The sequence below is a fragment of the Spinacia oleracea genome, chromosome 5, assembly GCF_020520425.1.
Source record: "Spinacia oleracea cultivar Varoflay chromosome 5, BTI_SOV_V1, whole genome shotgun sequence".
NCBI lineage: Eukaryota > Viridiplantae > Streptophyta > Magnoliopsida > Caryophyllales > Amaranthaceae > Spinacia > Spinacia oleracea.
This window is the reverse complement of record NC_079491.1, coordinates 11,695,615-11,711,479: the sequence shown is the minus strand read 5'-3', so window position 1 is coordinate 11,711,479 and position 15,865 is coordinate 11,695,615. Positions and strand designations below refer to the sequence as shown.

Sequence of the window (15,865 nt, the reverse complement as noted above, 5' to 3'; positions counted from 1 at the left end):
AATTAAAAAAAAAGACCCGAATAAAAGTCAAAACCCGGGGCAACGCCCGGGCTACACACTAGTTAATTGTTGAAAAGGAGATCTTCTACCTTGGAACTAATAATTAGAAAGGTACATAATTCATTTTTTTGATCAATTTACAAATTTAAATACAAAGAAAGTATCTTATTTCTATTAAACAATCAGATCCTACCGACCAACTCAACTATGAAATGTATTGCATACTAAACCGCCAACTCAATTGGTGGTTTGGTTTTAAAATGAATCGTCATTTGAGCTGGCGGTTTCTTATGAAACCAAACCGCCATTTAAAATGGCGGTTCAAAGTTGAATCGGAGAAAAAAGTTTCTGTTTAACTAGCTGACGTGGACGGTAGGGTGGAAAATAAGTGATAATGTAGCGTATTTTGAGAATTTAAGAATTTTCAAGTAATATTGAAGGAAATCGCTCACTTTTTTAATAGATGCATCGTTTTGTCTTTTACACTATTCACTACTTTTGATTTTTTTAGGATTAAAATTTCCTCATTTTTATAATTGGTAAATATTACACACGAGTGTATCTTAGAGAGCTTGACTAAATTTATTTTAATGATGTAAATGACCAAAAATTGGTCAAAATCTGAGAATAATGGGGACACATTTGATTATTTTGTAACATCATTTTCTGGGCACTACCATAATTAATAAAGTATTCACTTTGTGCAAAAATTCATTTTTCTCCCTCCAAAGTCTAACCCCTTCAGTCCTTCACCCTTTCTCCCTAACCAGAAAAAAACCCTATTAACTATCTCTCTCTGTCTGACATAATTGTCTCAAATCTTTCCATTTATGGAAATTTCAATCAAATTTGCATTTCCTTTGATCTTATTAAACCCTCTAATCATCATCATTTTCTCATAAAAAAATACTCCTTTCAATTTCCTATTTTTGATAAAGCTCTGAAATTAAGGACATCAAATATTTCACCTTTAAACCCCTGAATTTTAATTATATTGTCTTTTGTTGCCAGTTCTGTTTGTTACTTTGTTTGATTTGATTTTTCTCAATTGGCGTTCAATTGGGTAATTACAATAATAAAAGGGTTTAATGGTTTCTGAGTATAATTTTTAATTTAACTTTTTTTGGGTTAATTTTTGTGGGTATTCTGGGTAATTGTATATGCATTTCCAGAAAATTGAATTCTGGGTTTCGATCATATTGGGATGGATGACTCTGTTGCAGCAGCTGCTGATGATCAGGGCTCCGGATGGTTTGAAGTGAAAAAGGTGGGTTTTTTCTCTCTCTTTCTTTTATAAATTTGTTCTGTTTTTTTTCCTTTTTATTAAAGTTTGTTGTTGTTTGTATGCTCAATTAAATTTGAAGTTGTAAAGAGTGTAAGTAGGGTTACATATGAATCGATTTCATGAATCGTGGTTGGTAGTTTTGGATTGGTTTCTTATGTCTGTAATTCGTTGTTAATGAGGGCCTAACTCAATGTTGTTAACAATGCTGCTAAATTTAGATGAATTATACTGTATTTGCTTGTCATCTCGATTTTGTCGAATTTCTGGTTGAGAATGGGTACTGTGATGATGGGGGCACTGCTGATTTCCATATTTTCGAGCTAGAACTTTGAGATTAAGTAGACAATATAACGTAAGGTGGTCGTGGAGACTTTTTCAGTGGAAATTGTTTATCTTGATGCAATTTGCACTTATTCAAGTGTTTGGAAGTTCCTTATCTAAGTGAATTGATGCATGATTGATTCAAAGTATTTCATTGGATCATTGTGGCCCGTTGAATCTTTTATGCCTACTTGTTCAAAATTTTCAATCATCATATTTTTGTTGAATGAACAGGATAAATTTCCGGTGATACTCGTCGTTTTGGATTGTATTCTTTTTTCTTGTAGTTAGTTTTTGTTTACACTTGTTGCCAATTGATAGAGTTTCTCATGTATTCTCTTGCCTCATTGATAAGGGTTTGGTCTTTTCTTTCAGAAACATAGAAGCAGCTCCAAGTTCTCTATCCAAAATTGGGTGGGGGGTTTTTCAAGGCAGCAAGTAAATGGAAAAGGTCGGAGTTCCAATGTTAAGTATCGCTCCAATATATCAAAACCTGGGAAAGATTCAGTTCAAAGGGGTGTGTCAAGTCATTCTTCTTCCTCCAAGGAACACGAGAAGGATACATGTCTTGATAAGTGCGTTGTTGGTGATGATACTGGGCGTCCGAAGACACCACCTTTGAAAATCATAACGACTACTAGTTCTCAAAGTTCCTCCACTGCTAATGAAAATGTCACTGAAAAGAAGTCTGACATAGTTCAGAGAATCAAGTGGGGTGACCTAGAGGATGATGCCCTGGATTGTGGAACTGCTGCTGTTTCTGAAATTAGATTTGGCGAAATTGGAGATGACGATTTAGCAATGTGTTGTACATCCAGGAATGTGTGTGATTTGAGTGCTTGCAATTTGTCAAAGGACTACCCTGTAGTAAACAATAGTACTTTTGAAGTATTAGAGGAAGCTAGTGATATGTGTTATAGTAAGCCACCATTTCCAGTTGATGAATCTCTTGAAGAAAATTGTAAAGAGGTGATTGAAGTAGCTTCAACTGACGTGGGAATGCTGTCAACTACGACTAAAGTAATTGATGCTAATTGTAGTGGGTTGGACCACAAGGAACTAGTAAATAATGATGTTGAGAATCATAATGAAGACCATGCATGTGGATCATCTAATGATGTGTTTCAGTGCTCGTCTATAGAGGAGCCTGCAAAAATAGTTGAATTGTCGGCACCCATTCTCACCCCTGGTGTATGTGACTTGGGATTCTCTTCTGTAAAAGATGAAGACAATGCAGATGGGATGCTGATTGCTCGAGATATGGACATTTCTCCATCCGTTCCAAACCTAGCAGAAGCTCCTGAAAACTGCAATGCAGCAAGTGTTCCTGCTGATTGTGGAAGTGGTATACCTAATAGTTCATCCACAGATAATTTATTGAATACACCTACAATGAACATCAATAGGGAACCAGAAGGTGGGGAAAGCAAGGAAAGGTTCAGAGAGCGGCTTTGGTGTTTCCTGTTTGAGAATCTTAATAGGGCTGTAGATGAGTTGTACCTTTTATGTGAGCTAGAATGTGATTTAGGGCAGGTGAAAGAGGCAATGGTTGTTCTCCAAGAAGCTGAGTCTGATTTCAGAGAGCTAAACATTAGGGTGGAGGAGTTTGAAACATTGAAGACTTCATGCCCACCAACAAGTGGTGCAGTGATGAGTATCAAAGGCGATCACAGAAGACCTCATGCACTGTCGTGGGAGGTAAGTATTAACATCTTTGAACAAATATATCACTTGTTTGTTAGATGAATGTACTTGCTCCCTTTAGCATTTCGTGATTTTTAGTTACCACGTTTTGCAACAGAAATGCACAATTGGTTTGAGGCAACTGTCTCCTTTGATCTCTTGATATAAGCATATAGGATGTTAGGTGCACCAATTTTTATGAAACCTTTTTGTCAGACTAAGTAGGAAGAGGTTTTGGTGTGGACCTTAGAAGATTATATTCAACATTTTATGATCTTAAGAGGGAAAATAGTCGATATTCCTCAAAGACTGTCATTTAAACGATAGTTTGAATCATTCCATGACATGGGCCTGTGAATTTTACTACTTCTATATCTTTGTAAAAAAGAAATGTTCAAAAGCATGATGGTAGTACGAAAGAGTGGACTTCAAGTTCTCTTTAAACTTGAACCAAAAAGACACTGAGTGAGCTGTCTAAAATAATAGCATTTTTCTAAGATTTTTAATTTCCATTTCCCACCTCTCGGTCACGTATTATTATTTGAGGTTAAAATTCACCTTAAGTTCTATACCCACTGCAATACTAATAATCCTGGCCATTGTCATCTCTTGATTATCTGAATTCTAAACAATGAAATTGGTCAGATTCATATTGGGCTTTAAGTTACTTTTAAGGGGCGTGGAGAGGAAAAATAGAGTGTGAATTATCCCCTCCTGCCCAGTCTTTTATACTCGTGCAGTCTCTGTTACACAAAGGGAGTGTCACCCATATATAAAACTGTAAAAGAAGGGCTGAGGACAAATAAGCTCTTGCCCTCGAGCTATTGTGAAGTATAAAGTCCAGAGAAGTCAATTAACACTCAGAAGCTAATACTTAACTTCAGCTTACAAAAGCCCAAAAAAGGGCAGGTAGAGCTATACCCTCACGGCCCATTTGGTAGCCGGTAATAAACGGTGGGAATGGGAATAAATCAAAGTGTTACTTCCTCCGTTTCAAAAAAATTGCAACACTTTTAGTTTTTTCACTATTTATATGCGAACTTTGACCGTATATTTTGTTAATTAATTAAAAGTAAATGTTATCAAATTAAATGTCGTTGAATTGATTTCATTATATACTTTCATAATATTAAGTTTTAAGATGTTTTAGAAAAAAATAATTAGAGATAATTATGGTCAAAGTTGAATCTTGGCAAACGTGCTAGTCAAAGTGTTGCAATTTTTTTTTGAAACGGAAGAAGTATTTGACAAGAAAAAACATAATGATGTCCATGGTAATGAATTGTGTCTCAAACTTGGTGTTTTTCTTCATAAATTTGCATTCCCACGTAATACCACTCCCCAAATGGTAATGGATGGTAATGAAAATTTTAAAGAAAAAGATATAATTTTGAGTGAACTACCATTAACATGGGAATGGATATTGATTTTCCTTACAAATTACATACAAATTCATTCCCATTGACATCGTTTATGGCCGGCTGCCAAACAGGCCGTCAAAACTTGTTGAATTATTTCTTTCCAAGTTCACCACCAAATCGCCAATTGGACGGTTGGACCATCTTCTTCATCAAGCCATATTTTTTTTTCTTCCTTTTTCAGGCAACAATAATATGTTTCATAGAACAAGGTTGAAATTACAGAACCTGAGCTCATCACTATCAAGGCTAATGATAAGTTCCGAAGAGAGAGATTCCGAGGGAAGAAGAGTAAAAGATCATAAATAGACTCTTTAACCTTAAGGAAAAAACTGCAACGGGCTGCAATGAAAAGGTTTCTTCTCATCAGAAAACCTCAAAACCCTAACTCTTTTACCGTTACCATGCTGGAAAAAGGCTTTTGGAGGAGTTTCCGTCATCCAAATTACTTTCAAGAAAGTTATAAAAGCACTTAACAGAAAAAGAGCCACATTTTCCGTGCCACCAAATCATCCTATACTTGCCCTTCAAAAAAATCTCTTCAATATAAAGATATTTCAAAAGCCTCAAAATTGAATACGCTTCTCAACCATTAGGAAGTCTTGAGTAGGTAACATTCCAAGCCTTTTGGTTGCCATTCTATGCTAATATTTCAGAATTGGTTTCCAACAGAACTGATCAAGGACATGAATACAGACCCTCCATCAAATGTCATGCCTAAACCAATACCTAAATCACTCTTCACTTCGCGAAAAAGGACTTGAAAACATGCAGTCTACCTGAAATCAAATTTCAAATACCTACCCCATGAGAAGAAGAGATTTTGCTTTATTTGCTTTATTTTATCGAGCGGATAGGCCTAACGCCAAGACCCAGCTTGTAACTGTTGAATGTGTGATATAATTGCAACTTAAATTGCTGTAACTTTGCTGTAATATTGCTTTCTATTTGTGAAAGGAAAGGTAGCTTGACAATTGACATATGATACTGTATTATTTCTGACGCAACTTTCAAAGAAAGTCGTGAAATTTCTACTTATGATTCACCCTTTCCTCCCCATCACTCTTTTAAGTTTTGGTATTTCAATTGACATCACCTTTTAATGACATTTTCTTAATCTGATGCTTGTTACAGGTTCGTAGAATGACTACTTCACCTCATAGAGCAGAAATATTATCTTCATCCCTTGAGGCTTTCAAGAAAGTCCAAGAGGAGAGAGAAAAAGAGCGTGCTTCTGGTGAAGTAAAAAAACGCCATAAACGGCTTCCAACTATGGATGAGCATAAACGGGAAAATATCCCTGATACTTCTGAATTGGAAACTAAGTCAAGGAGGAAGAGTGGGATTTCAGATGCTGCTCGTCTAAATACTAGCAGGGAAAGGAGGAGCACAGAAGCCGGCAGGTCTAGCAAAGCCCCCGTACAAAATAGTCGTGTTGCTCTTGTGACTTCTGCTTCCGATCCTACCACTACTAAGCTTCCGTCTAGAGGCAGTTCTGCTGCCTTTGTAGGTGGAAAAGGCAAGAAAGAACAACTAGGGTCTCTAGCTGAAATGGAGAAGCTTTTCGAAGGGGATGTTTTTAGGCGACATAATGTTGCTGGTGATAAAGAGAAGGAAAAAAGAAATTCACAACCGTGGAGGCCAGTTGATGCTTGGAAGGAGAAAAGGAATTGGGAGGAAATACTGGCTCCTCCACGTCGTCTTTCTTCTCGCGTTTCACATTCACCTTGCATGAGTAGAAGAAGTATTGAACGTGCACGAGTTTTGCATGATAAACTAATGTCCCCTGAAAAGAAAAAGAAAACTGCTGTGGACATGAAAAAAGAGGCAGCAGAGAAGCATGCACGTGCTATGAGAATCCGAAGCGAGTTAGAGAATGAGAGAGTCCAGAAACTTCAGCGTACATCTGAGAAGCTGAACCGTGTGAGTGAGTGGCATGCTGTTCGCAGCATGAAATTACGAGAAGGCATGTATGCTCGTCACCAGCGCAGTGAATCTAGGCATGAAGCTCATATAGCCCAAGTTGTGAAAAGAGCTGGTGACGAGAGTATCAAAGTAAATGAGGTGCGTTTTATAACTTCATTGAATGAAGAAAACAAAAAGTTTCTCTTACGCCAGAAACTTCATGATTCGGAGATGAGGAGGGCTGAAAAGTTTCAAGTAATGAAAACTAAGCAGAAAGAAGATATGGCCAGAGAAGAGGCTGTCATTGAACGTAGAAAACTCATTGAAGCGGAAAAGTTACAGCGCCTTGCTGAAACACAACGGAGAAAAGAAGAGGCGCAACTGAGAAGAGAAGAGGAAAGGAAAGCATCAAGCGCTGCCAGAGAGGCAAGAACCATGGAACAACTTCGGCGGAAGGAAGAAAGGGCCAAAGCACAACAAGAAGAGGCTGAACTACTTGCACAGAGATTGGCTGAAAGACTCAGTGAAAGTGACCAGCGTCGCAAGGTCTACCTTGAGCAGATACGAGAGAGAGCTTCAATGGATTTTCGAGATCAATCATCACCCCTGATGCGTCGTTCATTAAATAAGGAGGGCCAGGGAAGGTTAACTCCACCCCGTAACAGTGACGATAATCAAACAAATAATCCTTCATCAGAGTCTGGTCCTGTGAATAACGGCATTGGGATGCAGCAGTCTCTGAAGCGAAGGATAAAGAAAATTAGGCAGAAGCTTATGGCTTTGAAACATGATCTTCCTGAAAACCCAGCTGCTGAAAATGTTGGCATTGGATATAGAACAGCTGTGGCAACTGCCAGGGCCAAAATAGGGAGATGGCTCCAAGATTTGCAAAGACTTCGGCAAGAAAGGAAGGAAGGAGCAGCAAGTATAGGTCTAATAACCGCTGAAATGATTAAGGTACTTTATAGTGGTTTTTTTTTCCCTGGTTTGATTATCCTTGTTCCTAAAAGGTTAGCTCTACATCTTTGTCTGTGATATTCTCTTGACTGCAATTCTGTTGTTTGACTAGTTAAGATTTCTGCAGGATACATTTGCTGTGTGTCTTCTTCTCCATAGAATACTTTGCTTCTTTGTCTCTAATGTTGCATTATACTCATCCGATTTCTTCTATCAAACTTATCTGAATTGATTAGAACTTATAAACTTATTTTATTTGTAAATTGTACTTGGGTAACCCTTGTTTTTCCTGAAATAAGTGGAATTAAGGTGAACAGATTAGGGCCTAAATATCAAAGCCATCACTGCTAAATTGTCATGTATTCCCACAGTTCTTGAATACCCGCAACACTTGTGTTTGTGCGTAAATTTAGGAAGTTTTGTGGTTAGTACAATAGTACATGAGAACGAAAAACTAATGTGCAAGGTGGAGTTAATGGAGATATTTTAATTGTATGTGGGAGAGAAAAATAATAAAGAATTGGGGCAAGTGGGGTTAGTAGGGGTAGTAGGTGAGAGAATCAATAATAATTGTTACAGGTGGGGTTAGTAGGAGAGAGAAATAATAAAGAAACAGTGGTCCCATGCCAAAATAGAAAGTGTTGCAAGTATTCAGGAACGACCGAAAGAGGCAAGTGTTGCAACTATTCAGGAACCGAGGGAGTAAGTACTTTTCTCCTGTTTGCCGGAGGCTGCGAAAAAATCATTATCTGACTGGTGTTAAAGCCATTTATTATTGAGTAAGTTTTGTGTAAGTTTGTCTTGTACTCAATAAGACCGCTTAATGTCAACATGAATTACTTAACTATTAACAAGAAGACCATAATTATTAACACAAAAATCATAATTGTTAACACAAAACCTTCAACTATTAACACAAAATCATAACTCTGAACCCAAAACTGTAGCTATTAAAACGAGCATCTTATATTAACACATTTTTTTTATTAGAAAAGATAACTAACTAAACATAACTATTCATATAAAAATACTAAGCATTACTTTTTTACTTGACAATAAGAGGGTAATTTTCTAATTATAAAGTATAACTATTGATCATAAAGTGTAACCCTAGTCTTATACGCATAAGAGGTCTTAATTAAAGGTTTGTATTTATTTAGATTTCTTTATCAGGAAATGGTGATATGAAATCTCAAACATACTGATCTTTCAATTTGTCTTGTCATCAGTATTTGGATGGAAAGGAACTCGAACTACAATCTTCTCGCCAGGCCGGTCTGCTTGATTTCATCTCTTCTGCCTTGCCTGCATCTCACATATCAAAGCCTGAAGCTTGCCAAGTTACCATATACCTTCTGAGACTTCTAAAAGTAGTGCTTTATGTGCCTACAAATAGAAGTTATTTTCTTTCTCAGAATCTTTCACCCCCCCTGATTCCAATGTTGTCTGCGGCTCTTGAGAGTTACATTAAAATCACAGCATCATTAAATAGTCCTGGTAACACTAGTTCACAGCAAAGTAAAACGTCATCTGAAAATTTTGATTCAATCTCTGAAGTATTAGATGGTTTCCTATGGACTGCAACAACGATTATTGGTCTTCCTACCTTTGATGAACGCCAACGTCAAATGCAGGATGGCCTCCTAGAGCTCATTGTTTCTTACCAAATAATCCACCGACTACGAGATCTTTTTGCACTGTATGACAGGCCGCCTGTTGAAGGGTCTCCGTTTCCAGCATCAATATTGCTAAGTATAAAACTATTGGTGGTTTTGACATCTAAACCATGTGCCGTTTTTTCCATTGACTGGGAATGTTATCCAGTGGTTATGATGCCTAAAAATGAAGCAGAAGTAACGAACATCATGAAGAATAGCAACTCTGGTTGCCTGGTTGCACGTGATTTTCAGAAGGGATTTCAGCTATCCTCGTCTGCTGCAAATTGTGACATGTCTAAACTTTCTTGTGCACACAAGGATGAGCAATGTGGTGAATCCTTGTTCTCAGAAATTGTGGGCGAAAAAGAGCTTGGGAATAATCCCATGGAGTTGACTAGCAGCAATACGGCAACAACAGTTGAACTACTCGACTCTCAGAAAGATTCACAGAAGGATGAGAAAACATGTGCTAGTCAAGGAAAAAAGGATGGGAAACATATGAGTGTGAAACAACCACACACATTTCTTCTCTCTGCCATATCTGAAACTGGCTTGGTTTGTCTTCCATCATTGTTGACAGCTGTGCTATTGCAGGCAAACAATAGATTATCTTCTGAACAGGTAATTCTTAGCTTTTTAAGATAAACTCTCTGGAATTACTTGCACCTACTTTTGTTTTTTCTCTATCTTTACGATTGCTCTCGTGTGTTGTTACTTGGTACAAGTGGTTAATAGGCCCATTATGAATAGAACCATTTTAATAGCTTAAAAGGGAAAAACCATGTATTGCCAACCAATGATTTGCCAAGAAGCTGTTTCTATTATGTATCGGATTGAGTCTAGCTCTTTAGGCAGTGTAAATCTTCACTATGGGGCCTATCAACCATAAGATTTGATCCTAAACCTCAAAGTCACTATAAACAAAGTTACCAAAAAGTGTCCGTATTAATGTAATTTAGTTATTTGAGAAGGAAAACATTGTGTTAATCATCTATACAAGAGACCTAATCCCAGAAATATTTTCATCTTAAGGGATCCTCCTTAGGCTGTCTTACCTTCCAAGCAAATTTATAGCACCGATTCTTTTGATTGAATCAAGAACTTCTAGGAATGTCGTTAAAATATTTATACGATCTTATTAAATACTAGATTAGATCCCGTGCACGCACGGATTTTGATAATCTTTTTCACAAAATATTTAACTGAATATCTCTCAAACTACAGCATAATTATAACAATTTTAACATACTCGTTTAAATTTATTCATCTAATATGCATATTTAAAATGCTAATATGGTAATTTGACCAAAATATTGAGTGATATATTTTCCATTATTAATATAGCGATTTGGCTAAAATATTACCAATTTAGAATAATTATTATTACGTCGTATCTAATATTGCCATAATTTATAAAGTAAATTTTGTTTCCCTACATAAATAGTTTATAAAAAAGGTAGAGAATAAATATAAAATCAAACAGATACACTTTTTTTGGGAAAGTGGTTTTTGGCGGGAAAAAATCTCACCAGGAATTGACACGTGTCATTCCTGGTGTCTCTTTTAGTATATAGTAATAAATAATCAAAATTTCACCATTTTTATAACTTCACCAAGGCATAGAAGATTTGCAATTAGTTACATTCTTATTTAGAGAATGTCCATCCATCTCAATCTCACATAATTACTTCCCGTTAACAACTGTTCAATCCCATTTTATGGTTTAAGTTACCAAAACAAGTATCCTAGTCAAAATAAAAACTCCTTCTGTGCCATTTTACTTTTCTGGTTTCTTTTTCACAATTTTGTATTACCTATTATAGTAGCATGAGTATAAATTTTGAAGAGTTAATATTATGAAATACATACTCCATATAAAAAATGTGAATCAAGTCCCCTCTTATATATGTATATGTATATGTATATGTATATGTATATGCTGTCAAACCTAGTTGTCCATTTTCTTTTGTCGACTCGGATATCTAGGTCTTATTTGGATAAGTTCAATTTCTTATATGCTAAAAGTGTATCCAATCCAAAGCACCTGTTGGCTGGTAAAGAAACTCTTATTATAGGGCAAGGATGAACTTTCAAGTCTGATTGTTTCAGACTTGCCATCCCTTATTTATTACTCCCTCCGTCCCTAAAAGATTGACCCATAGCCAAAAAGCATTTTATTTATGAAATGGGTGTAAAAGATGCACGTGAGTTGGTAATGTGGGCCCATGAGGAGAGAGATAGAGAGAAACAAGTGGAAAAATTTACCATTTAAGGTATGGGGCAAACTTAAAGGGACATCCAAAAATGGAATATGGGGCAATCTTTTAGGGACGGAGGGAATAGTATTACTGCTGCAATCAGCCTTGTCTGTTTGTATTGGCGTTCACCATCTTAGCACACTAAATCCATATTTGTTCTGTATAACACCTTTTCTGGGCTAGTGATTCCCTAGGCTGCAGAAACAGAATTCGACTCTTACGAGCAAAGCTTGAGGGAAGTCCTCTTAGGTTGAACTGGAATCGAATCGACTCAATCAGAAATGAAGAAAACAGTATTGGGAATCAGGAACAAGGGACTTTAGATGTTGATAACGTCACAATAATTTCCTCGTATGCTGGCCCTTAAATGAAGAAAAGGATTAACTATGCCTAGTCTTATTTCTGGTGCAAGCCCTTTCCCATAATTTCCTAATTTGTTGATTGTAAGAGAGTAATACTACACATTGAGTAAGGATAGGTTTTTCCCTATGGATTCAATATGTTCTATTGCTCCCATCATAGTCCATTAGAGGGTAGGATGGTGATTTGGTACACCTAGGGTGGTAATTTGATAAACTTAGATGGAGTACTTGGTCTTGGGGGGTTTACTTCAACCAATTCGGTTGCATCAGCTCTTAGATTGTTCTGATACTTTCTGGCCGGACAAAGGTGGATTGAGAGTAAGATAGATTGTGTGAATTGAAGTAGTATAGGACATTCGACCAACCCTGAAAGTTCTTTTACTTATTTTTAATTTATTAGTAGTCCTCAAGTTTGAAATAGTGGAGTTCAATTGATTACTATACCTTCACATTGAATATTCATCCAATGGTATGCGTTTTTTTGGTTATTAGATAACATATTATTATACAAACAGAAGTTTTATGTGTTATATCTGCTAATGCCATACTAAATGGTCTGTTCTTCAAATCCAGGGCTCATATGTTCTCCCCTCAAATTTTGAGGAAGTAGCCACGGGTGTCTTGAAAGTTTTGAACAATCTGGCTCTCACAGACATTGCTTTTATGCAGCAAATGCTAGTAAGTCACCCTCTCATCCCTTTTCCTTTTACCTGAAACTTGCATCACCTGGAAAACCCATGATATCTGGCTTTTTGACATTCAAGTCTCTGAATAATGCTTGTGATCTACTTGAACCATTCATAAATGTTTATTGAAATTTTGTAGGCCATGCCAGACCTGAAAATGGAGTTTTTCCATGTTATGAGTTTTCTACTTACTCATTGTACCATCAATTGGAAAGTTGCAAGTGATCAGGTAATTTGAAATGCCTTTTGATTTTTTTGTTCTACTACCTTGTTTATCATCCCCATTCTACCAGCCCTCCCTCTCTCGTATGAATTGACGTGCGAATTTTAAGTATCAATGTCAGGTAGGCAATGGAGATGTCTCAAAGTAATAGAAAAGAAAATAGATATCTATAGTCTTATTTCAAACGGTTTTCAGCCACAGTGCTGGCATTTGACAATAAAAGTCCTTGGTTGTTACTCAGTAATTATCTCAACATCTAGTTGATACTTTGTAGCTTGTATTACGGTTAGAAGAAAACAAACCAGCAGGTTTTTTAGAAGAAAACTTCTCGTGGATAAGATGATACTTTGTAGCTTGTAGGCATACTTTTTCGCCTGTTGTCCAAGGTCGATAGTTTCTAAGAATTTTGTGTGTGAACATTACTGTTCTTTTAGATGTTCCTACTCTTCTTTTTAGTCCGTTTCAAAATGTTGCTCTTTTTGGAATCTTTTCTTTTAAGGCCTATATTTGGACCTTTCTCAGACCTTGCACTAAATAGCGGGAGCCTTATGCACTAGGTACGGCTATCTAACCCGTAATAATGGGTCCCAAATATGACTCCTCCCGTCATATTTTACCTCAAATACCCCACCAAATGGGTCCCACTTTCCCATTAATACTACTCACCCATTTTAAAAAAAACTCTACTCGCTTTTCCTTGGTTAGTTTCTATGTTCCAAATCGTTAAGATTATTATTCCGTATTATTGTTGTTATTATCAGTATCACCTAATACTATTAATTGTTATTATATTGCTATTGATTTTAAGGAGGTATCTCAATATCTTTATGATAATAACGGAACTTTGTTCAACATTACCTTATAACATGGTACTCCCTCCGTTCCTAAATAAGTGTCCACTTTGAGAGAATTTACGGTAATTAAGAAAAATGAGAAGTGTGTAAGAAAAATAATGACTGGGAATGTTTTTTTGGGGAAGGGATAAAGTAGATAACTTTTTATTGATAAAGTACAAATAAAAGTGGATGTGGGGATGAAAAAGTGGGAAAAGTGTAGAACGGGTAAGAAAAAGCAATCATGATTTATGGAAAAGTGTATGTCCAAAAATAGAAAGTGGACACTTATTAGGAAACGCCCGAAATAGAATAGTGGACACTTATTTAGGAACGGAACAATTATCTTTTTAAAACAAGTACTCCCTCCGTTCCTAAATAAGTGTTCTATTTTCTATTTGTAGCGTTCTCTAATAAGTGTCCACTTTCCATTTTTGGACATACATTTTTCCCACTTTTCCGTAAATCATGGTTGTTTTTTCTTACACATTCTACACTTTTTCCACTTTTCCATCCCCACATCCTCTTTTATTTGTACCTTATCAATTAGTGATGGTGGTTGCTGATGGGTTCTACCTTTACTGGCCAATACTCACTCAATATGGTGATAAATTGATGGTCACAGTATTTTTGTTTTGAGTGGTTTACAAAAAGAAGAAAAACGTGATTTGTCTTTTAAAATCATTCCGTACAAGATGCACAATATATGAAGTTCTGCATAGTGCACAATAAACAGTTCATATGGTAGTATTAAACTAATTATTCTGTACTAGATGCATAATACATGAAGTGCTCCACAGTACACAGTTCATATGGTTTGTAACATATATAGTGCACATTTCACTAACTACAAAATTCACAATTATATTTCATGAATTCATTGCATATTTGTTGTGGATATCCTTCTGTTTTCTGTTTCCTTGGCATAATCGGTGTATATGTCAGGTGGGTTTGCTTCTACTTGAATCTTTGATGCTTCTTGGGTACTTTTCTTTATTTCACCCTGGAAATCAAGCCGTCCTTCGATGGGGAAACACTCCAACTATCCTTCATAAGGTCAGTAAATCTGTTTCTATGGATGTTTCTATAGACCCTAGGTAAACAGATGTTAACACTGGATCTTTTAACATCAGGTGTGCGATTTACCATTCGCGTTCTTTAGCGATCTGGAATTGATGCCAATCCTCGCTGGAACATTGGTCGCGGTGTGTTTTGGTTGTGAACAGAACAAAGGGATTGTCCAACAGGAACTCAGTACAGAAATGATTATTTCCCTTGTGAAATCTTGGAAAAGTAGTTTACCATTAGTTAGGTCAAAATCCCCAACAGGAAATTCTTCTATGGAAGATTCAACTGATAGTCCCGTTTTGTCAACTCTTGAGCGCAGGAAACTGCAAAGTGATGCATCTGCCAAATCAACCCGTTTCACTGCAAGAGGGTCTCGTCTTTCACTCCCCAAGGGCAGTGTTTCTGGGAGTAGTAATGGCAGAATTGGCAAAATCCGAAATACTAGGGATAACAGAACAAGTAAAATGTCTGAGGACTCAACTTCAAAGATAAAAGTGCTGCCTTCAGAATCTCCAGGTTCTCTGTCTTTGTATTGTAGGTTTCCACCAAGCTTTATTGACAGAGCTGAGCAATTCTTTTCTAAGGAACATGACAGAGAGAATGATGACGCACGTGCTTAAGTCTATCTATTAAGTTATCCTGATATTCTGAATGCACGGGTCTTGAAACTCTTTCTGAATGTTTAACATTCAGAAAAATGGCTGATCATGGCTAAAGGCTGAAGCTCGCTGGATTTTATGCAAATCCGATGTAGAAGATCATGTACAACTGATAATAACTCGCTAGATTGAAGCTAATTAATGATTATGGCCAAGGATGAAGGTTGAGGCTGAATTGTAGCCAAGGGCTGTCAAGAGCAAATCCGATCTAGAAGTCATATATATGTATCAATCGATAATTCGCAGGGTTGAAGCTTTTTTTAATGATCAGCTTCCCCATTTTGTAATTCTAATTTTAAATATTTCCAAAATGTAATGTGAATATCATTGATAACCCGTCAGAGCCGGGTGCCAAAAATGTAGAAAAAAAAGCAGTACATAAAGAAATACAAAGCTTTACTAACACGAGGGATACCTGTATCACTGTATGCAATTACTCAATCTGGAAAGATTTTGCATATGTTTTCAATTAATTGTTTGATTAAAGTGCAGTTCACACGTAATTTTCGATAACTTCCCCTCTCTCTCCTCTTCAACAACTGAGGCATT

General features: G+C 36.5%; 1 protein-coding gene across 1 annotated transcript; it reads left to right on the top strand.

The window, feature by feature from the left end:
• The first annotated feature begins 711 nt into the window (after nucleotides 1-711).
• On the top strand, nucleotides 712-15,721 carry LOC110799939 (uncharacterized). The gene is made up of 8 exons (XM_022005222.2): nucleotides 712-1,267; nucleotides 1,982-3,304; nucleotides 5,842-7,569; nucleotides 8,799-9,848; nucleotides 12,421-12,525; nucleotides 12,673-12,762; nucleotides 14,535-14,645; nucleotides 14,723-15,721. The coding sequence occupies exons 1-8, from the start codon at nucleotides 1,205-1,207 to the stop codon at nucleotides 15,275-15,277; spliced, it is 5,025 nt and encodes a 1,674-aa protein (XP_021860914.2). The 5' UTR covers nucleotides 712-1,204; the 3' UTR covers nucleotides 15,278-15,721.
• The last annotated feature ends 144 nt before the right edge of the window (nucleotides 15,722-15,865 follow it).

What these genes read in the sequence shown, in the direction of transcription:
- LOC110799939 (XM_022005222.2), top strand. Translation starts at nt 1,205, where the DNA reads ATGGATGACTCTGTTGCAGCAGCTGCTGATGATCAGGGCTCCGGATGG. An exon ending in GATGGTTTGAAGTGAAAAAG is followed by an intron (nt 1,268 to 1,981) that starts GTGGGTTTTTTC and finishes CTTTTCTTTCAG; the next exon opens with AAACATAGAAGCAGCTCCAA. An exon ending in CTCATGCACTGTCGTGGGAG is followed by an intron (nt 3,305 to 5,841) that starts GTAAGTATTAAC and finishes TGCTTGTTACAG; the next exon opens with GTTCGTAGAATGACTACTTC.